Source organism: Somniosus microcephalus, chromosome 6 (genome assembly GCF_052327205.1).
Source record: "Somniosus microcephalus isolate GS21.2 chromosome 6, FLI_Smic_1.0, whole genome shotgun sequence".
NCBI classification, from domain to species: Eukaryota; Metazoa; Chordata; class Chondrichthyes; order Squaliformes; family Somniosidae; genus Somniosus; species Somniosus microcephalus.
Window position 1 is genome coordinate 205,074,588 of NC_140992.1, and position 23,660 is coordinate 205,098,247.

A 23,660-nucleotide genomic window follows, 5' to 3' on the forward strand; every position below is an offset into this window, starting at 1 on the left:
AATAAAAACTCATGAGAGACCCTATCAAAGGCTTTCTCTTGATCTATCTTTAATACATAAGCCTCCCTCCCACTCTCTTCCATGAGCTCTATCGCATCTCGAATCAAGACCACAGAGTCTGCGATGTCCCGGCCTATGACTCCATAGGACTGAGAGGGCAAAACTATCTGCGGTAACACCTCCTTCAAACGATTTGCCATAACCCTCGCCAAGATCTTATAATCCACATTTAATAATGTGATAGGTCTCCAATTCTTCAGATCCCGTCTATCCCCTTTTATTTTTATAAGCTAAGCTTATAATACCTCTCCTCATAGATGGGGCCAGGCTTCCCTCAATTTTAATTTCCTTAAAAACACCTAAGAGCAATGGACTTAAAATCTCGAAAAATTCTTTATAAAATTCTGCACTTAGTCCATCGGACCCTGGGCTTTCCCCCCCCCCTTCATTCCACTTATTGCTACTTTTATTTCCGCTAATCCTACTTCCTTGTCACACATGCTTCTCTCATCCTCCTTTAAACCTTCTTCAATAAAAGCAGTAACCTTCTACATCGCCAAATTGGAAATGTCTTCTTTTGTATATAACTCTTGATAAAAGCTGCTAGCCGCCTCTAAAATCTCCCCACTTTCATGAATAATCTTCTCCCCGACCTTCAACTCTTCAATTAACGATTACCTCTATTGCAGCTTCTCTTACTCTAGAAAATATCTAGTGCATCTTTCGCCCTCCAATGTATCTCTAGCCTTTGCACGGAGAATGGCCCCCTTGCATTTTTCAGCTTGCAATAATTTCCACTCTTCCTTTAGCACCCGGAACTTAGTCTCCGTTCCCTTATCCCCTCCGTCAACTGCTTTACAGACATCCGTAAACCTTTTGTTTATATTCTCTTCTCGACGCCGGTTAGCTGCCGCCCTCTTTTTCCCATAACGTACCGAAAAAACTTTTACCTCATATTTGAAATTGTCCCACCAAACTCTTCTTTCTGCCAAGAACAAAGGTTCCTTCCACGCATTCTTTATTATATTTATAAATCCCTTCTTTATAAGCAATTTCTTTCAGGTATTGATTGTTTAAAATCCACACCCCGATCCAATCTTAACTCTGCTGTTCCTAATTCTCAGAACCAAAGCCGAGTGATCACTAAAAAACACTTTTTATAATAAATCTCTATCACCTCAGAACTTAACCCTTCCCGCATTAACACAAAATCTATTCGGCTCTGTTTTAAAACATCACCCACCCAACCTGATCTGGAGAACTCCCTTTTTATGGGGTTCCGGTCCCTCCATAAGTCTCTCAAATTTAAAGTTGCCATCATTTTTACAATCATCCCTCTGGAGTTATCATCCTTAAAGGTCATCTGGGCTGAAATATCCATCCGAGATAAAAATACATTGAAATCCCCCACTATACAAGGATTTTCCACCTCTGCCGCTTCAGTGAATAACCCCCGAAAAAACTCGCGATGCTTGCAATGGTTATTCGGTGCATAGATATTAAAGAGATCGCAATTAAATCCCTCCATTTTTACCCTTAGCCGTAAAAATCTCCCCTCAGTGTCCTTGTCCACCAAGGAAACGTTCTCTTCTATGGACGGACTCACCAAAACAGCCACCCCTCTACGGTTATTGTTTGCACAACTTGCAAACACCTCTCCCTTCCAAACCTTCTGAACTCTTTCTAGGATATCCTCATCCCAAAAGGTTTCTTGCAGACACAAGAAGTCCGTACCTGCAACAACTGCTGCAATTTCCTCTCACCCCTCAGTCTGTTCACATTAATCGAGACCAATGTAATCATGGCTCCAAAGAAGGGAAGTATGCCTAATAATCTCCCCATCATTTAATCTCTGGCCCTTCCCTCCTCACATGCTCCTTCCCAACTTTCCGGCCAGCTGTTGCTTTTTCCTGCAGCCTCCGACTCTTTTTCACCTCCTGTTTAAACTTTCCCTGCTGTTTCAGCCTCTTCCTTGCATTAAGTTTGGGCCCAGGAGCTGCCCTTCCTCCCTCCTTCTGCCCCTCACTAACCTTTCCCTTTCCACATGATGCCACCCCACCCCCGACTTCCATGTCTCTGTCCCCCTCTAATTCCTCACACTCAAGCTCTTCTGCAACCCCCTGTGCCTGCTCCCCATCAGATACATAATCCTGTTCCCTGTCAGATACTTCATCTCCCATAGAGAGTCTTCCTGCTATCGCAGTTTCTCCCACTGTGCCGCTCCCTTCGACCACACCTCCACCTCTGACCCTTGCACCCTGTTCCCTCTCTCCATGGGACAATGGCGCACCTAAATTGTTCCCTTCTGACGTCTCTATCTCGCCGATCCCATCCTGCTGTCCCTTTAAGGCTCCTGCCCCTTGCACCCTCTCCCCGTCCTGCCCCCTCCCGCTCACCAAGATATCCGACTCCCCGCCTCTCCCCGGAGCACCCACATCCACCACACACCCCACTCCCGCCTCCTCTCCCCCCAGCCACCAGACTCCCCAGGGGGAGCCGAACCGCACTAAGGCTCGAGTCTGCACTCGACCCTCGCTGCCCGTTGCTGTCTTTGTTCCCCTCCACAGCACTCGGCGTGTTTTCCGCCATCTCCATCCCGTTCTCCGCTCCGCCATCCTCTGCCTCTTCCTGTGCTCCTTTCTCCTTCATTTTACCGGCTGTGTCCTCCGACTGCACCGCTCCTCCGGCCGTTCCACTCTCATCTCCTGCTCCTTCTCCCATCTCCTGATCACTCATATCGCTCCCTTCTGCCACACACTCACAGCGGGTGGGGCCTTTGTGACACACCCCACAGCTCTCCGCCTTGCAGCTCCGAGCGATGTGTCCCGACTCACCGCAATTGTAATAATACAGGTCTGGACAGTTTCTTACGAGATGGTCATGTCCAAGACAATAATAGCACACCTTTACATGGTTATCATGCAGCACACGAAAGTACTGCACTCCTTCCAGTGTCTCGAACTTCATACTGTACGGCAATGACCTCACCCCCTCTGGGAACTGCACCTTAACATACCGGGTTCCGTCTGCTACCCGTGTTCCCGGACAGTACCTCTTTATTGCAGAACAGATTTTAATGTCCCACGACTCCAACTTTTTGCTTAGCACTTTGTCCTCAATGTAAACTGGCAAGTTTAAAAATGAAACCACCACCTCCTCTGAATATAGCAGAGTCACCTCCAAGAATTTCTCACCAACTTTCAGACTGAGTAACAGTCTTTCCACCTCCCCACGGCCACTGACCGTCACCTCGAATCCCACATTCGGCTTTGGTCGGCAGGCAAAGCAGCTTCCCTCGCCACAGTCCTCATGAACCGCCTGGATAATATCCCAAGCTCGAATCTTCTTATCCTCACACTGCACCACCACCGTGTTTTCTTTACCAAACCTCCTGGGGTCCCGGCCAAATCTTTGGGCCTTTTTTTTTCCTTTCCCACCACAGCTTCTTCCTTAATTAAATTCCTCTCGGGAACACTGTCCTCTGAGGGGCCCGGCACTCTGTTTTTGTGGGCCAAAAAAGGCCCTAAAACCTGAAAACAAAACCCCAAAACTCCCTCCAACTCCCAGCTGCAATCAGACAACCAGTAACACCTGGCTCACTCCTAGCCCCTCCCACCTAGAGAGTGCTACCAACTGAGCCACAGTTGACACAAAAGACCCTCTGAGCAGACAAACATTGCAGAGGATTGGGGATCATTACAAGATACATTTTAAAAATGTCTTCTTATCACAGTTCTGCTATTTTCCTGTGTGCCAGGCATTTCCTGAGTATGACTTGTATTAATGTACAGGTGCTGTACTAATTTCCATAGATTCAATCATGTCTTCTAAAAACCCTCACCTTCATACCAGTACTGAAAGAATACATCAAATAAAGGTTAAAAACGAGCATCATTTGGGATTGTACAGATCTCATTTTGAGGGGATTTTCTTTCTTTTTTTTCATTCCCTTATTGACGTAAATAGCATCTCAGCTCAATATTTTTTTTAATTTGTTCTCAAAATGTTGGTAATGCTGGCAAGGCTGAATTATTGCCCAACCCTAGTGTCTCTGAGGAGGTGGTAATGGGCCTTCTCCTTGAACCACTGCAGTCCTTGTGGTGATGGTGCTCCCACAATGGTGTTAGATAGGGTTAGGACCTACCTGGGCAGTTTTCCATGTTGGGCAGGTAGATACCAGTGTTATAGCTGCAGTAGAATAGCTTGGCTAGGGAAGGCACTCTGCAGCCCCCACTTTTGCTGTTCTCCATGGTTCCAAGCCTATTTCCTGCCATCACCTAGTCCCAGAATTCATTGCCATTTCCTGGGCCATCAAATATGCATGGGTTAGTTTTTATGGCTACTGCTATGGCTCCTATAATCAGGATGAATAGAAAAGGGGACAAAAGGCATTCCACCCTGGTCCCTCTGTCAGAACTGCAGCCAAATGAGAATTGTACATATTATAGTCATGTCCTTGCCTCCAGCACCTTCTGGATTAAGATCCTAGAGATTACAAGAAATGTAATGAGCCTAACCTTCTCTGCAGATTCCATCCCATGCCTACACGGCCTACATCCAACAGGAGTTGAGTCTTCTGTGGACTCACATAGTTCTCACTTTTACCAATGTGAAGATGCTTCCTGCAGATATGACACAAGCCAACACCTGCCTCAGGTGGACAAAACAACTGTGGAGCATTTGCCGATCTGAGCATTTGTTACCCAGGTTGCACATACAACTGGCAAATCACCATGAGGTGTAGGTCAACAACAGAAAATACTGGAAATACTCAGCAGGCCAGGCAGCATCCGTGGAGAGAGAAACAGAGTTAACGTTTCAGGTCTGGGACCCTTCATCAGAACTGGAAAAAGCTGGAGATGTAACAGATATTAAGCAGGTGCAGAGACAGGGGTGGGGGGGGGCGGGGTTTAGGAGGGGAGGAAGGAATTGAAAGAACATACTGTGAAAATGTTGCAAATGGGAGTGGCAAAATAAACTGAATGAAAAATGGGGGCAGGGATAATTATCTGAAATTGTTGAACTCCATGTTGAGTCCGGAAGGCTGTAAAGTGCCCAATCGAAAGATGAGGTGCTGTTCCTCGAGCTTACGTTGAGCTTCATTGGAACAATGTAATAAGCTGAGGACAGAGAGATCAGAGCGGGAGTGAAGCGGAGAATTAAAGTGACAGGCGACCGGAAGCTCAGGGTTACCCTTACGGACTGAACGGAGGTGTTCCGCAAAGCGGTCGCCCAATCTGCATTTGGTCTCCCCAATGTAGAGGAGACCACATCGTGAGCAGCGAATACAGTATATTAAATTGCAAGAAGTACAAGTAAATCACTGTTTCACCTGGAAGGGGTGTTTGGGGCCCTGGACAGTGGGAAGGGAGGAGGTAAAAGGGCATGTGTTGCATCTCCTGCGCTTGCACGGGAAGGTGCCAGGTGAAGGAGAAGGGCTGTTGGGGGTGATTGAGGAGTGGACCAGGGTGTCGCGGAGGGAGCGGTCCCTTTGGAATGCTGAAAGGGGAGGTGAGGGGAAGATGTGTTTGGTGGTGGGATCACGGAGGGGGCGGAAATGGCAGAGGATGATCCATTGAATGTGAAGGCTGGTGGGGTGAAAGGTGAGGACAAGGGGAACCCTATCGTGGTTCTGGGAGGGAGGGGAAGGGGTGAGAGCAGAAGTGCGGGGAATAGAACGCTTAATATCTGTTACATTTCCAGCTTTTTCTACTTCTGATGAAGCGTCCCAGACCTGAAACATTAACTCTGTTTCTCTCTCCACGGATGCTGCCTGGCCTGCTGGGTATTTCCAGCATTTTCTGTTGTTATTTCAGATTTCCAGCATCCGCAGTATTTTGCTATTATATGAGGTGTGGGTCCCCTTCCTTAGGTACCCTGGAGCTCTTGACTTCCACACAGCCTTCCAGCCTCCCTGGAGCTGAAAAGACCCAGGGAGATTGCTGGATTAGGGAAGCCTCAGCTCCCCACCGCCTACACTAGCAGCATGAGAGACTACACTTTACCCTTGCCCAAGTCTAACCCTGTTCAGTTGATTAGTGACTCCCAATAGCACCTTAAGAGGGCACTAATGGGGCGCAAAGCAATTAGCGCTCAAGCGCGGCGATGTTTGCGCCACTCGCAAAATTGACCAGACATTTTGCGGCGGCGTTAAACACTACCGCCACGATCTCATGCGCCCGCAGATCATGACGTCATTCGAGCGTGCAATGCCCCAATAGCGCCCTGGACCGGATATTGAGTGACGCCCCCTGCCTTTCCGCCTGCCGCTAGCAACGACAGGTAGAGGGGAACATTTTGCAATCGGGAAGGGGCTGGGGGAGCACTATTTAAAGACGGCTGCTTCCTGCCTTTTTTTGTCGGCGACATTTTTGCACCACGCATTCTGAGAGAGAGAGAGACTTCTGGAGAGATTCAACGCTGTGTGAAGGAGTTTTGGGTACTGAGCAGCACTTTACAGGTTCATTTTGATTTGACCTTCATTACAGCGATTTAGAAGAGACTGTGGGGGCTGCACTGATTCGGGGCGTCGTCCTGCACCTGCAGAATCGGAGGCAGCAGAGATGCAGAGAGAGAATGGCAAACATGGCCAGAGGGAGGCGGGCCAACAGGCCTCTGCACAGGAGACCTTACCCTCCGAGGGTATTCAGGGAGCAGTTCTCATACCTTCATTTGTCTGAGGAGCAGTGTTTGCGCAGGCTGCGCTTCAGCAAGGAGGTGGTCACTGAGCTCTGCCACCTGCTGCAGCCAGATCTGCAGCCTCAACTGAGGACCAGGACATCTCTGTCGGTGGCAGTGCAGGTGACAGTGGCTCTGAATATTTATGCCAGCGTCTCCTTTCAAGCTTCTATTGGGGGCATCGCCAATATCTCCCAGTTTGCTGTCCATTGTTGTATCCGGGAGGTGACAAATGCCCTGTATAAAAGGAGACGCCAGTACATCTCTTTCCCATGACCCTGGCCAAACAGCATGAATGCGCATGTGGCTTTGCTAGGATAGCGGGCTTCCCCATGGTGCAGGGCGCCATTGAATGCACGCATGTGGCATTGCAGGCACCACATGAAAATGCAGAGGTATTCCGAAACCGCAAGGGCTACCACTCCTTAAATGTGCAGTTGGTCTGTGACCACACACAGCTGATAATCGCCGTCAATACCCGCTATCCTGGCAGCAGCCACGATGCTTTCATCCTGCGCCAGACTGGTGTGCCAGAACTTTTCCAGGCACCACATCACCCAAGTGGATGGCTCCTCGGGGACAAGGGTTATCCACTCTACACTTGGCTGATGACACCGCTCCGTAACCCCAACACCCCTGCTGAGCTGCGATATAATGAGAGCTATATCGCCACCAGGAACATAATTGAGCAGACGATCGGCGTGCTGAAGCAACGGTTCCGCTGTTTGGACCACTCAGGAAGAGCCCTGCAGTACTCTCCTGAGCGAGTCTCCCTGTTCATAGTTGTATGCTGCATGCTTCACAACCTGGCAATCCTGAGGACCCAGCCAATGCCACCAGGGATTGGTGCACCACCTGAGGAGGAGGATGAGGAGGATGATCAGCAGTTGCACCAACGTGGGAGGGAGGTGCACAATGTTGCCATTGCAAGGGCCGTCTGTGAATGGCTGATAAGCCGCTTCTCGGCCCTTACTCAGAAGATGGCTTCTGACATGGAGAACAACATCATGGAAAGCAACCCGCACCCTCTATTGCCAGCCAAAGCTGGAATGATTGCAAAGGCCAAAAATGTACATTTTGAATACAACAACTTTTTTCTTTAACAAACTCTGTGTGTGTCATTTATTCAGGACAAACAATTAGAAACAAACACAACAAATCATGAACTAACAAAACTGGTTCTCATAAGATGGAGCTAAATGGCAAAACAGTAAACAAATGTAATCACATGAACCTCGACCTTTACCACAAACATTCCCACCATTTATTTAGGCCTCCTACTGTTTGCCCTTTGAGGGGGATCTCCATCCCCTGCGCACTTCCCCCCTTCCCACCCTACTGCTCCTCCGTAATGGGGCCCCAGTGGCTGCAGCAAGGCTGGTGGAAGACTGCTGAATGTCAGATGCTGAGACTACAGATGCCCTTGAAAGATGCCCTTGACCAGTTCTGGGCCTGGAGGCCCCGGCTGCAGACTGCACCAACTCTGCATGGGCGGCAGCAGTCTGGGCTGGCTGTGTTGCAGGCGGTGGCAAGTGCAATGGGGAAGTGCCAATGGTGGGAGCAGGAATGCTGTCATCCTGAGAGAGGACAGCACCTTCCTGCTCGACTGACACACTGGCACACCCACGGGGCAGTACCTCAGCATTCGGAGCAATCTGCTCGAGCACAGATTGCTGGCCTGCTGCAGCACCGTGAGAGCCCCGGGGCAATGTGGCCGACCCAGCGAGGATGGCAGCAGTCAGTGCTTGCGTGACATCAATCTGCGACTGCATGAGAGCAGACTGAGACTGGATGGCACCAGCCAATGACTGAATTGCAACAATAAGCCGTTGCGTTGCATCGGCCTGTGCTGCAGCGGACTGCTCCATACTCCTAGCTGATCCATCCATGCTTTCGGGCACCCTTGCCATTGCACCCATGAGCTCAGTGTGCATGCTCAAGGCCTGGCTATTCATGGCCGCGATGACGCCCTCCTCCTCTGCGTCCAGTGCAGCAGGACTCGCTTGCCTACTCGCTCTCCGGGGAGATGGCCCCCGAGCTTCCCTACCCCCATGGCATTGCTGCAGCCTGCTGGGTCCCGGAGTTTCGCCCTCATCAGAACCTACCCCCCTGCTCCCCTCCAGGGAAGACGTGGTCCCAGTGTCGGCATGGGCTTCCATGGGAGATGCTGGCGCTGAGGCTCCGGCTTCTTCTTTATCCTCACCTGGGGCATCGCTGGCACTGGTAGGTTGCTCAGCTGGTGGTTCACTATCTGAAAGCAGGGAGGTACAAGAGTGGCTTTAGCGTCAGGACAGGGGGACAGTATGGGAGCAAGGACTGGAGACATTTAGTAAGTTGGATTGAAAGTGTAAAAGGCTGGTGTTGTGAGGGGCAAGTGGAATGAGAGAGGAGAGAAAACTGATGAACATACCATTGCTGTCCCCAAGGGGGTCAACCTCTCCAGCGGCCACGGCACCTATGACCTGGCTGGCAGCGATCCTGTGCACTCTGTCCTCCAAATCACTGAGGGTGTGTAGGTCAGCCGGTCCTCCTCCTCTGCGTTGCTGCTGCTGCCTATTACGAGAGAGCTTGGCCTACAAGAAAAAGGACGGCGTCTGAGTGAATGTGCAGCCATGTGCTTGCCTGATGTGCCTCCCATAGTTGAATAGCCCTTAATGTATGCAAGGCATGGATGTGCGTGTGTGTTTTATGAGAATGCCATATGTCTTGGGAATTTGGTGTTTTTAAACCCTCTGGGCACAGAGTGAAGTTGAGATGGAGGGATGTAGAAGTACAGGTAGACTATCCTTTATCCGAAAACCTCGGGACCAGCCGTGTTTCGGTTTTAGGAAAATTTCGGTTTTCGGAAGGTGCGCGAAAACACTTCGGTTTTCAGAGGTAATTCGGTTTTCGGGAGTGCGGGTAAAGGATACACTATCCCTTATCCGAAAATAACGACTATAAATACTGTAGTTACAGGGATAAATACTGTAGTACAGTTTATTTGTAAGGAAAACATTCAGTAAAACTTCAAACATGTACAGGTACAAACTAAGCTAAATACCTGTACATAAACATGCAATAAAGGTACATTACATCTGGCTTGAGGATCTTGGAGAAGATGGTACATCAGTGTTGTCATCATTGTCATCAGGTTGGAGTTGGACACCTGAAGATGGGCCAGGAACAGGATTCTCAAGTGATGAAGCAGCATTACATCTGGCTTGAGGATCTTGGAGAAGAGGGTACATCAGTGTTGTCATCATTGTCATCAGGTTGGAGTTGGACATCTGAAGATGGGCCAGGAACAGGATTCTCAAGTGATGAAGCAGCATTACATCTGGCTTGAGGATCTTGGAGAAGAGGGTACATCAGTGTTGTCATCATTGTCATCAGGTTGGAGTTGGACATCTGAAGATGGGCCAGGAACAGGATTCTCAAGTGATGAAGCATGACTACGACAGACGGCCTTTTTAAAGACTTCTTCCAGTGTCATCTGTCTCATTAACATTGGTTTCTGTCTAAGCAGTCTCTCTTTAATTGAGTAAACTTGCATAATCTCTTGCTCACTGATAAATGCACGTTTTTCAAGGCCAGCAATTAACTGATCACACATTGTCACCATATCGTCTATGGGGATTTTTTCACCTGTGTTCACAATGTCATCATCATCATCACTACTGTCCTCATGCTTGTCTTTATTTAACACCATTTCAGCAATTTCCCCATCACTCAACGAATTCACAACAGGTGCATCATTGTCAATGTTCAGCACTTCTTCGATGTCAGCTTCCTCTAACGTATTTACACTTTCGGATGATAAATCTTTGGCGTAAGTGAGGAGGTTTGATATCATCATCTTCTCCTGACTGACAGGAAATCCTTCAAACTCGTCATCTGCAGGTCCATCTTCATGAAACATCGTTGAAGGCCAAAGTCTGTGCCAAGCATTTTTTAATGTTGGTTTGTCAACATCGTTCCAAGCATTAGCAACTGCATAAATGGCATCCTTAACATTGAATCCTTTCAGGAAGCTTTGGATTCCTTCGCCTCTGTTGATTGCATCAAGCATAGAGTTCAAAAAAACGTCTTTATACTTGCTCTTCATGGAGCGTAAAATTCCTTGGTCACAAGGCTGTATTAAAGATGTCACATTAGGGGGAAAGTTAATGCCGAAAACATAACTTTTCACAAGAAGTTCAGGAGGGGGATGTGCGGAGCAGTTGTCCAGGAACAATAAAATTTTGCAGTTTTCTTCCAGTCCAACTTGCCTGCAATGAGCTCGTGTCGCTGGTACGAAGTGGTTATTGAACCAGTGAGAAAATATTCCTCTGGTTACCCATGCTTTCCTGCTCGCATAATAATGCACAGGTAAATTGCATACACCTTTCAAACATCTCGGATGTTGGCTTTTTCCAATCACTACCAACTTTAACTTGGGTGTGCCTGCAGCATTGGCACACCCAAGAACAGTCAACCTGTCCTTAGCATCCTTAAAACCTGCTGGTGCATTCTCATCAGCCGTTGCTAATGTTTTTCTAGGAACGTAGCGCCAGAACAGAGCTGTTTCATCAGCATTGTAAATTTGTTCCGGACCGAGGTTTTCATCCGATATTATTTTTGCAAACTCATCTATGTAATTTTCAGCTGCTTCATGATCAGCAGAAGCTTTTTCACCACAGATTTTCAGATATCTTATACCATGACGCTTCTTAAATTTATGCAGCCAACCTTCTGAATATTCACACTCAACTTCAATGTTCAGTTCTTCATGGTATATTCTAGCTTGCTTCATGACCATCAAACCAGTCAGTGGCACACGTTCACCTCTGCGTTGTCGAATCCACTCAATCAGCACACGGTCAAGATCTTCATTTTTTGCCCTATGCAATGTTTTCCTAATTTTCATTAGTTTATGGTCATCACTGTCAGTGTAAAATTTCAACAACTTGTCTTTCTGTTTCTTTAAGTCATATACGGTGGTACTTCCCACACCATATTCTTCAGTAAGATGTCGCACAGACACACCACGATCAAGCTTCTGCAATAACTCCACTTTCTGCGATATCGATAATGAGCGATGCTTCCTTCTCTGCTTCTCACTGTTACCCATTGGGGTATCTGCAGCTCTTTTTAGCATTTTCACAAATTGTTAAAAGCCAGCAAATATCTAAGAGAGCAGCAAATATCTAAGAGAGCTGCAAATATCTAAGAGAGCAGCAAATATCTAAGAGAGCAGCAAATAGCAGCAAATATCTAAGAGAGCAGCAAATATCACACAGAGCAGCATAACACCTGCGTGGGTCAAGCATCGGCAGCGTCGGGTCATGCTTTGCGCCACTTTCGGCTTTCAGAGGTTTTCTGGTTTCGGATGTGCGGATAAAGGATGGTGCACTATCTCTTATCCGAAATTGGGTGGGGTTCGGCGGGGGTGGGGTACGGCGGGGGGCGGGGGTCGGGGGTCGGTGGGGGTCGGGTTCGGCCGGGGGGTCAGGGGTGGGGGTCGGCGGGGGCCGTGGTCGTGCGCATTTCGGTTTTCAGAAGTCATGCTTTGCTCCACTTTCGGCTTTCAGAGGTTTTCTGGTTTCGGATGTGCGGATAAAGATTTCGGTTTTCAGAAGTGCGGAAAAATGCTACACTATCCCTTATCCGGCTAGGCCTGTAAGTCGTGCGCCACTCTGGTCATGTCGTGCGCACGACTTACGCTGACCGAAAAAACCTTCGGTTTTTAGAGGGTTTCGGTTTTCGGAAGTCCGGATAAAGGGTAGTCTACCTGTATTGAAAAGCAGCCACTCACCCTGACCACCTGAGTGAGGTTGTTGAACATCTTCCGACATTGGGTGTGGGTCCTCGGCACCATGCTCCTGGAGGAGACCTGCTGAGCCACCTCCCTCCAGACTCTTCTGTATTCGCGGGGCAATGGCCTCCTGCCACTCTGTGGGTAGGGCACCGCCCGTCGCCGCTCCACAGCACCAGCCAGAGCCACCAAGGCCCAGTCGCTGAAGCGCTGAGCTCTTTCCCTGGGCCTATCCATTGGTGGTTCCAGCACAATTGATGTACAAGTCTCTCCAGGCCGAGATTCAAGGCTACAATGAGCAGGGTGTGGCTGGACAGCAACATGGACCCTCCCCTTTAAGAACTGGCCGGCGCCAGTGTGTCTGTGTTCCATTGCTAACTGACATCACCTGAGCTTCGCCAGCACTCTGAGGTAGCGCCTCGCTCCTCGATGTTAGCACCCTATGACAGGTGTGAAGCGCCTGATTTAGCGCTCCAATCACCTCCAGGGGCGATAGAAGCCAAGTTTGCAGTCAGAGGCGATAATTAGCGCCAGGCGCTAAACTTTGCGCCCGGCCAATAATAGCGCCCCAAATGGGGCGATACCGAATTTCTCCCCCTTTGACTTTCTGTTAAGCCCCTTTATTCAGCACTAACTAAATATATGGAATCTACAAGAACCTAACTGTGTGCATCTGCAGGTCTCATGTAGCATCCTATTACCCAGCAAATTGTGTAAACTTTGCTGATCTCAGTAAAAACCTAAACAGAATATTAAAATGGGCTCTAGATTCATCACTAGCACTTAATCTGTATCCTAACTTGATTCAGACAACACTTCTCTTTGTTGTACGTCACGGTTTTTGAACTTCTTAAAGGGACGCTTAAAGATAGGCTCTTAAAAGGCCTTATTATTGATTTTCTTTTTTAATTGGTGATGAGAACAAAAAAATAAACACTTTTTATTCTAAAAGCAAAAATGTGCTTTGCTGTGAGGGGTTTCCCGTTCGGAGATATTCAAAGAGGCTGGGCCACCTAGAGTTGGTAGGCATCCAGCCAGCCCAAACCTCAGTACTTTACATGGAGTTTCTATAAGCTATTGAGAGACACTCCAGACAGGACTGCTTTCAAAATTGTCTCCATAGGTGAAAATTCAGTATGCAAAGTAACTTTTGAAAAATTCCCATGGGGGATTTCTTTTATTAAATAATTATTGAGTGACTTTTTCAATTTCTCTTTAAGCTAGACTATAATTTTAAAAAGCAAACTTGCGGTCATTATATAACTTTGTTCTGGGGCAGTCCATAACTATGGAATCCCATGTTAGCACTGACGCGTGAGTCTGATGTAACCGGTTACATCCTGAAGGATTCTTTAAGCTGGTTGCTGGTAAGACCCACATTTTACTTTGAGGTTATACAAGACCCATGGGTCAGGAACCAGTTGTGCAAACACAGGTGTCGCATAGTATAGAAGCGTATTTTAATGGCCGTGAAGGGCGGCCTCTGGGTAATTGGAGAGTTGTGGGTGTTTTGAATTTCAAAAAGGACAGAATCCTGCAAGGTTGACGTATGTAAAGTTGGGGTATGCTCCGAATTATCTGACACACCAGGTTCCTAATTAAGAGCACAGCACTTCCCGTGATTCAGCATTGAGAAGTTGTGTGTGGTGTGGCAAATGTGAGAATTGTAAATACCATACTGATTCAGTATGGGGTGCTTTTGTGAGTTTGGGGCTAAGCAATGTTTTGGAATCAGTGTAAAGGAAGCTTGGCTCTACAACTGTGTTATTCATAACCGGGGAGTAGTTGATGCCGACTGAGTGAAAAACAAATAAGAAAAAAATCTTCCAGCATTGCTATCCCTTTCTCAATGAACAGCTTTTTTTAAATTGAGTATAGTATGACATCAGACATTCAGAATTCAACAGGAGATATATGTTTTCTCATTTTGTTTAGGGATGAATGAAAATTAACTTTAAAGAGAGGATTTTCCAATTTTGCATGTCTGGTAGCGAATCTCATGGCGGGAGTGCATAGCATGCTGGACTTAACTTTGTCCATTCACAGCAAATATAGGAGAAGAATCTGATCTTTAATCAGTCTTTATTTTTTACCATTTTCTTTTTGCAGGTGCTCTATAAAGTGTTCAATTCTTTTGCGGGAATTGGCTCCGAAAATATACAGGCTTTGGATTATGTCAAGGGTGTAGGTAAGAAAAGTCAGTGAAACCCGATGTACGATCTGAATAAAACGGCTGTCTGTGTTAGAGATGTTGGTTCACACTCGCACTGCCAAGTTTTCAATTTCATCTCTGGGAAGGCACAGAACAGGAATACCTCTCTATTCGGGCGGAGGGAAGATCAAAGGGTCATTTGGTAAATTTGGTCATTCTTGTGTGCTTCTTAACAGCCAGTTCCCAGACCTGGGAGCAATGTGGCTCTCTGGTGCAGAAGGCATCTGATCTGGGCATGAGATCTGTGAGGGAACCAAAGACCGGAACTAAAGGGGCGTGCCCTCTAAAAAAGGGAGCATTAGAGAGGAGCAGTTCATTCCTCCCGATGTGTATTCGAGTGGAATCTGGATGTAGTGGTCTTCGTTCGCATTGACCAGTCACTTCTAACATTTAAAATCTGATTTCCAAAACCAAAACCCATCTGATACTATGTTATCAAGACTGTTTATAGTGATAAGTGCAGTCTGCTTGTAATGATCACTTTCCTATCTGTTGAAAGACAATTGCTTGCTTTTTCCACATTGCTAATGCACCTCTGAATGAAACCTGAGCATCAAAATAAAGCCCCATGTCATCCAAAAAAGACATTACCATTGTACAAATATTCATTGTTATTCATAATATACCTGAAAAAAATGTTTTGCCAGGTTAGCTTGAAATTAACTGTTTGCCCAAAAGAAATAACTTGGCTCAGGAGAGAAGCAATGATCGGGTTGAAAGTTACTGGATTTACAAGCTAGGGAGCTAAAAGGACAACATAAGTTGCTAAGTTTCTGTTTGTTTTTCTAGGTTCAATCTTCGTGGTGAGTTTGGGTGGAACTGCTGTAGGAATTGCGTTTGCCTTTGTGCTGGCCCTCATCAGCCGTTTTACCAAGCGGGTCCGCATCATTGAGCCACTCTTCATATTCCTGATCGTTTACCTGGCCCACCTCACAGCTGAAATGGTCTCGCTCTCCTCCATCTTGGCGTAAGTTGATTTCACCCCCATTTATTCAGGTTTAATCATGCCAGGATCATGCCATCTAGTGCTGACCCCCTGCCAGTGTTGGCGGAATCAGTGAGAGGGCACCTCATTATCATCAAGGACAGGAGGCCTGGGAACTCCTACTTGACATGGGATGGGGGCAGGGGAGAAGAAAATAGAAGAACTGCCCATGGCATTTGGATTTTGGAATCCAAGTACACAGAATTATTTAAAGCTAGTAGACAGGCACAAAAATGCTAATGGAATATTGATCTTTATCTCAAGGGGACTGGAAAACAAAGGGGTGGAAGTTATGCTTCAGTTGGTATAGAGCCTTAGTCAGACCCTATCTGTAGTACTGTGTTCAGTTCTGGGTACCGCACCTCAGGAAGGATATATTGGGCTTGGAGGAAGTGCAGTGCAGATTCACCAGAATGACACCGAGGCTTAGGGGGTTAAATTATGAGGACAGGTTACATAAGCCTGGCTTGTATTCCCTCAAGTATAGAAGATTGAGAGGTGATCTGATCGAGCTGTTTAAAACATTAAAAAGGTTCGATAGGGTAGATACAGAGAAACTGTTTCCTCTGGTGGGGGAATCAAGAACGAGGGGACATAATATTAAAATTAGAGCTAGGCCATTGAGGAGGGAAATCAGGAAGCACTTCTTCACACAAAGGGTAGTAGAAATCTGGAATTCTCTGCCCCAAAAGGCTGTGGATGCTGGGGTAATTGGAGCTTTCAAGACTGAGATCAATAGACTTTTGTTAGGTAAGCGTATCAAAGAATATGGAGCTAAGACGGGTAAATGGAGTTGAGATACACATCAGCCATGATCTAATTGACTTGTGGACAGGCCTGCAGAGCTGAATGTCATACTGCTGTCTCTACGTTCCTATGTAACAGGATAATTAAGCTGACTGTTTTGCATTGGGCAAATAAATGAGGGACATACTTAAATAAGCGGCATTGAACTAGCTTGGGAGGAGGCTGAAAATGATCTGGGAGTGTTAGTAGACTCCACACTGACCATACCCAGTCATTGTAGAGCAGAAATTAACAAAGCAAACCGAATGCTGAATTATATTGCCAGATCAGTGGACACGTGGCAGCACCATGCTGAACCTGTATAATGTTCTCCTCCGGCTGTACCTTGAGTACGGCATTCAGTTCTGGTCACTAAGGTGCATGGGAATCTGTAGTCAGCTATGTGATCTTTATTATTGGAAGTTAGTTAAAAAAATCTTCTTGCTTGGATCTAAATTGTATCTATTTGGAACTGAATGGAATTTCAACTAAATGACACTCAAAATTCTTCCAGAAAAATAAATGGCAGATTAAAATATAACTTCATATTGTCTAAGAACTATGTCTAAGTAAAATTTTGTCTCTACATCTAGCGTAACGTTCTGTGGTCTGTGTTGCAAAAAGTATGTGGAAGCCAACATTTCACAGAAGTCTCGCACAACGGTCAAGTATACAATGAAGACTTTAGCCAGCAGTTCAGAAACAATCATCTTCATGCTGTTGGGAATCTCCGCTGTGGACACCTCGAAGTGGACCTGGGACACAGGTTTAGTGCTCTTCACACTTCTCTTCATATTTGTCTTCAGGGCAATAGGCAAGTACTCTTGATTTATCTCTTCCCTCCACCCCTGCTCCTTTCAGTCTCTCAGACAGTAGGTACCTGTCAATGCCACTGTAAACCATTAGTGAGTAGATGTGCGAGAGTACCCTGGGTTCATTTGCTCCATCATTTTCCCCTCCCTCCGCCAGAGGGTCCACCTGAGATCAGAAGCACACAAGGCAGAGTAAATTTATATCCCACCAGTGAGTGGTCAGTTTATTAGTAAACTACATACTGCACAGCAAGCTGTCTGGATCAGCCAGACTAAGGAACTTAGGGGGAGAAATTGGGTGAGTAGCGCCACCTGTTAGCGCCTAAAGAGGCAGTCAGTGGCTGTAGCGCCACTGGCTGCACCTCCCGCGATATTCAGCAGGGGCGCTAATGGTGGCGTTAGCCTTTTGTGCTGCGCCACCACCGATGATGTCATCGGTGTGTGCAGCGCCCCATTCGCGCCCCGATCGCGATATTTGGTAGCGAACGCCGCTGTAGCGCCGTTCGCTACCCGCGCCCGGTTCACGGGGCCTTGCTGCACCGGCAGAGGCGCAAGTTAAGTTGGAGGTGCAGGGCGGCCGCCTTTTTGGCAGCCACCTGCCAGCACCTCCGTCCCCGGCCTCCTGGTCCCCGCCCCCCCCCCCACGGCATTGCTGGCTGTTTCCCGAGAGCCCGGCACTTCTCCTTGGTGCCGGGCTATTTTGCCGGCACTCGTGATCGGGGCTCGCGCTGCTGCAGGCCCCTCCCCCTTAACAGTGGGAGGAAGGCCTGCAGTACTGCAGCGTGTGGCGCTGCGGCACGTAGTGCTGCGAAATTCACTTTCAGCGCCCTAAGAGGGACGCGGAGCGCCTCGAGCCGCGCCCCGTGTCCCTCTAGGGGCACTTCAACTGAATTTGCGGCGATCGCTAATGTGGCGATCGCGGTGCAAATTCCAGCACCCAGGCGAACTTTGCGCCTCAGGCCAATTTCTAGGCCTTAGTAACATAAGCTCAGGGAAATCAGAAGTCTTTCCACATGTGATGCTTTATTTGTGGTTGAGTAAAGAAAAAAGGATCTTTCATTTATTTAGTGCCTTATTACCTCCTTAGTGCTTTGAAACCAATAGATTAGTGTTGAAGTGCAGTCCCTACTGACATGTAGGTAAATGCAGCAGTCAGTCTACACACAACAAGCTCTCACAAACAGCAAGTTCATGAATGACCAGCTCATTTATTTTTGGTGCTGCTGGTTGAGAGAACAGCAGGCAAAGACACAGGGAGAACTCGGTTTCGAATAGTGCCATGGGATCGTTTACGTCCATCGAAAGAGGCACACAGTGCCTTGATTTAACATCTCATCCAAAAGAAAGCCTCACATTGGAATTCCCTCTCACCTTTGTGAGGGCTGGGGTCTTCACCTGTCTCTTACAAGGTGAGTGATGCAGTGGGGGGGGGGGGGCATTGTGATTCACTGCCTTGTGATTCACTGCTTTGTGATTCCCTGCAACTTGCAATAAGCCTTGCAGAAATTGGAGGCACCTTTGGATGCCAGTACACCCAGTGGGAAGAGGCATACTGCCTCCTCCTCGACAGTTGTGAGGACCACATTGGAGATCAAAGCCAGTGAATGTAATGCACCCTCATTACAAAAGGGGGGTGGGGGGTGGGTGTTGAATCGGAATGTTTCTGGAGGGACCCTGATGCCCCCCTCAGCCTGGGCAGCGAGGCCATATTTTGTAGCGGCCCAGATGTCCTCTTACTGGCAATATTTAAGTTGGATGATTTGCTAACAGGGGATTTGACTTTATGATGAGAAATCCTTTTGTATTGGGGCTTCCCCTAATGCAATGTTCCATTTAAGCTTCGTACGTTATCTGAAAGGCCCCGCACAGGCTGCTCACAAGCGTTTACATTGGAAATAGCGCACATGCGCAGAAATTTAAAGGGACCGCGCCTTGGAAGAAACAGGCCGCGCAGAACAAAGCGCAGCTTACAGGGAACATTGCCCTAATGTCTCTGGTAACTGCAGTTTTATTGTTACTTTTTGATTAAAATAAATAGGGATCGAATTTCTACTGTGACAGTTTGCTTTTACACATGATGTAGATTTAATTATTAATGGCCCAGAAATTCGGGTCGGGGACTTCCCGTGGGTGCAAGTCCCCGACCTGCACTTACCTTGCGCGCTGGCCGTTGAGCTGTGGGCCCGCGTGGGATTCCGATCCTGGGCCTGGTTCAGCTGCCGGTGCGCAGTGCTTGCGTATCCCAAGGGCGCAGTTAGTTCGATGCGTCCCCTGGGATCACATGGGCCATGGAGAGCCAATCGGAGCAGGGAATGCTCCATTCATAAGATTGACAGGAAGAGCTGTCAAAACTTATAAATACTACGGCCCCAAAATAGCACTAAATCTTCAAATAAATTTTAAAAAGACATCACATTTTTTAATTAAACTATAAATTACATGAAATAACTATTTTAAACAATAATTTAAATTTTTGAAAAAGTAATTTTATTTTCTAATGGGGCTAAAAATAAACTTACCTTGCTTTAAAGTATTTAAAAATAATAAACCTGTGGAAAAAAAATTTAAATTTTAATTAATTCACCACTTACCTTGTAAAAAGCAGGCCTTACGCCTGCTTTTTACATGTCTAACTTCTGCAGACTTACCCTCCCGGGAAAACCTGTGAAAAAAACCTAAGTTTGATGCGCACGCGTAGTCTCTCCCGCGCACGCGTTCGACCTCTGAACCCCTTCGTTCAGGGGAACGGAAGTGCTGGTTTTTCGCGCATGCGCAGTGCATGCAGGAAACCGGCACTTCCATTGGGCCTACGGGTGAGTACCCCATGCGTACTCACCCGTGGAGACCCGAATTTCTGGGCCAATATTCTTTAACTTTCGGCCAGTGGACCACTTGCTTGTTAAAAGTTATTATCTTCTTGGAACTAGTAGACGTGCAGTACATGATTTGTCCAATTGTTTGTCAGAAAATGTGAATTCAGCTTATTTGCTGTAAAATCTGGTGTACCCGTCACAATCTCATCCTGCTTATATCCTGTAAGTGTAATGGAGTCAGTGATGCAACTTTCTAGTGTCTTTTTTTAAAAACAAAATGACCGCAAAAGATAGGGGAACGATTTTTACATAGACATGACTCAGATGCCACATTTAGAAAATGTTCTAGGAACAAGCACTGACTAGTCAACAATGTTCCTATTATAAATTTACTCATCTGTGCTAGATATTTTCTTTGGTTCTGCATTATCGGTCACGCCTGTAAGTGGACCTTCCGTCCCCCCATGAATTGAAGAGCACCCTTACTACCCATTAAATAGTTAAACAATAGAACAACCCCAGGATAGTAAAATATCAATCATTTTGTGTACTGGATACTGTAATCTTGTATGCATTGCTATGTGTATTCTCCTATCTTTTCAGAAGGAGGGCTGAAAGCGCTCTCATGAACCAATAGTTAATTTTACATGAAATACAGGAATGAACAAAGTGCAGTCTTTTAATAAAAGATATCTATTTCCTACCACTACTCATAATATCAAATTAATAAATGAGTGACCGTGCCCATTATAGACTAGACCATGTACATTATAGGCTAAATTCCCAGCTGGCAGCCACTGTATTAACTGGTGCTAACCTTAGAAAGTGAAACCTCTCTGTCTTAATTTGACTGTTTTGGACTGGCTTCTACAGAAAGAGATGGAAAGACAAAGGCTGACCTTTGACCCCTCCCTTAGTTCTCTGTTGAGGATTGACTTGGGTTGGTAATTGGTTGTGAGGTGGGAGTAAGAGAGTAGGAATAAAGGGATTGTACTCTGATTGGTGGGATGTAGCAAGTGGTGTTCCTCAGGGATCTATCTGTACTGGGGCCTCAGCTTTTCGCCATATATATCAATGCCTTGGATGAAGTAGAGAGCTGTATATCCAAGTTTGCAGATGATGCTAAATTAGGAGGCACAGTAAGTAGTATAGATGGGAGTAGAAAGTTAAAAAGGGTCATAGGCAGATTAATTGAGTGGACAAAACTGTGGCAGATGGAGTTCAATGTGGGGAAGTATGAGGTCATCCACGTCAGATCCAAGATAGATCAACCAGAATATTTTCTTAATGGTGAGAGATTAGGAGCTGTGGAGGAGCAAAGGGATACGGGTGTTCGTATACATAAATCTTTAAAAGCTAGTGCACAAGTGCAAAAAGTAATCAAAAAGGTTAATAGAATGTTGGCCCTTATCTCAAGAGGGCTGGAATACAAAGGGGAGCAGGTTATGCTTCAGTTGTACAAAGCCTTGCTCAACTTTAAAATGTGCTCAGTTGCCTCCATTGTCTCAATACTGATGTGGTATGTGAGAATACACAATTTTTGATTGCTGCTTTGTTTGGATCCCAACTCATGGCCCAAATCAATATCTGGGATGGCTTGTGTCTTTCAGAAGTTAACCTTTTGTGAGCTGAACCTGACTTTACATCAGTAAAATAATATCAATTAAACCAAAATCTGTTCTAGGCCAAATAGCTAAAATCTCAAAATGTTACAGCATTCCTGCATTCCATATTATAGTATAAACCTTTTAAATGCTAATCTAGTAACTCCACTGTTGTAGAAGTCTTCTTTGACCCTGAAACTAAGAATCTTGTAGTCTCTCATATTATCAGTTAAAGAAGAAAATGCTGATTGTGACCAATCTTTCTCTCCCAGGGGTAATCCTGCAGAGCTGGGTATTAAATCATTTCCGGCTAGTCCCACTGGACAGAATTGACCAGGTGGTTATGACATACGGTGGCTTGCGTGGTGCAGTAGCCTTCGCACTGGTGATACTTCTCAACGATCAGACTGTCAAGGCGAAGGACTACTTTGTTGCAACGACAATCACAGTTATATTTTTCACAGTGATAATTCAGGTAAGTGTTGTGTCTGGTTATGTGCTCCATGTTCCTCAGTGACACTAGCAGCATTCCTTCAATTTGCCTACAACATTTTGCTGTTTGCATTGGGATGCATTATTTAGTCAGGACCTACACTTTTCTTTTGCCCTAGAAAGTGTCCTCACTCTTTCCACCCGTTTTTTTGTATTACCTGGCCAATGTGATGATGCCCCATTAAGTTGTAAACCAAAATCCACTGAAGGTGCAACAAGGAAAGTAGAATTAATTATCGCCAAAATTAGAATGGTTTTCTAATTTTAACTGCTGGAAATATAATGGCCAACATCCTACTAATTACCCAGCATGCAGTTTGTGTAGCCAATGCATTTATAGTGCTGCCCTGCAGCTGCCAGCTAGAGATGTCTCTTTCTATCCCTGATTTGGATAAGTTATTTATTTGTTTAGTACATTCATAGTATTACATAGAATGTACAGCAGAGAAACAGCCCATTCGGCCCAACCAGTCCATGCTCGTTTATGCTCCACACGAGATTCCTCCCACCCTTCTTCATCTAAATCTATCAGCATAACCCTCTCTTCCCTTGTCCCTCATATGCTTATCTAGCCTCCCCTTAAATGCATCTATACTATATGCTTCAGCCACTCCCTGTGGTAGCGAGTTCCACATTCTCACCACTCTCTGGGTAAAGAAGTTTCTTCTGAATTCTCTATTGGATTTCTTGGTGACTATCTTATATTGATGGCCTCTAGTTTTGCTCTTCCCCACAAATGGAAACATTCTCTCTGTATCTACTCTATCAAAACCTTTCATGATTTTAAAAACCTCTATTAGGTCACTCCTCAGCCTTCCCTTTTCAAGAGAAAAGAGACTCAGCCTATTTATCCTTTCCTGATAGGTATATCTTTGCATTTCTGGTATCATCCTTGAAAATTTTTTTTGCATCCTCTCCAGTGCCTCTATAACCTTTTTATAATATGGCGACCAGAATTGTACGCAGTACTTCAAATGTGGTCTAACCAAGGTTCGATACAGGTTTAGCATAACTTCACTACTTTTCAATTCTATTCCTCTAGAAATAAACCTTAGTGCTTGGTTTGCCTTTTTTATGGCCTTGTTAACCTGTGCCGCCACTTTCAGTGATTTGTATATTTGTACTCCGAGATCCCTTTGCTCTTCTACCCCACTTAGATATAAAACCTCCCATTTATCTGTGTTGAATTTCATTTGCCAATTATTTGCCCATTCTTCAAGTTTATTAATGTCTTCTTGTAATTTGTTGCAGTCCTCCTCAGTATTGACTATCCCCCCCCCCAATTTGGTGTCATCCGCAAATTTAGAAATTGTGTTTTTGATTCCAAAGTCTAAATTGTTAATATAAATTGTGAACAACAGTGGTCCCAGCACTGATCCTTGTGGAACACCACTTCCCACTTTCTGCCACTTTGAATAGCTACCCTTTACCCCTACTCTCTGCTTTCTATCTTGAAGCCAGCTAGTTATCCATTCTGCTACTTGTCCCCTGACTCCGTCTTC

General features: G+C 46.2%; 1 protein-coding gene across 1 annotated transcript in view; it reads left to right on the forward strand.

Annotated features, from left to right (window-relative positions):
* slc9a5 (solute carrier family 9 member A5) overlaps positions 1 to 23,660 on the forward strand; it is a 192,499-nt gene that overhangs the window by 35,127 nt on the left and 133,712 nt on the right. The window contains exons 3-6 of the mRNA XM_085991270.1: positions 14,564 to 14,642; positions 15,456 to 15,633; positions 17,031 to 17,251; positions 21,939 to 22,141. Coding sequence (XP_085847396.1) covers positions 14,564 to 14,642; positions 15,456 to 15,633; positions 17,031 to 17,251; positions 21,939 to 22,141 — 681 coding nt within the window. The remainder of the gene's footprint in view (positions 1 to 14,563; positions 14,643 to 15,455; positions 15,634 to 17,030; positions 17,252 to 21,938; positions 22,142 to 23,660) is intronic.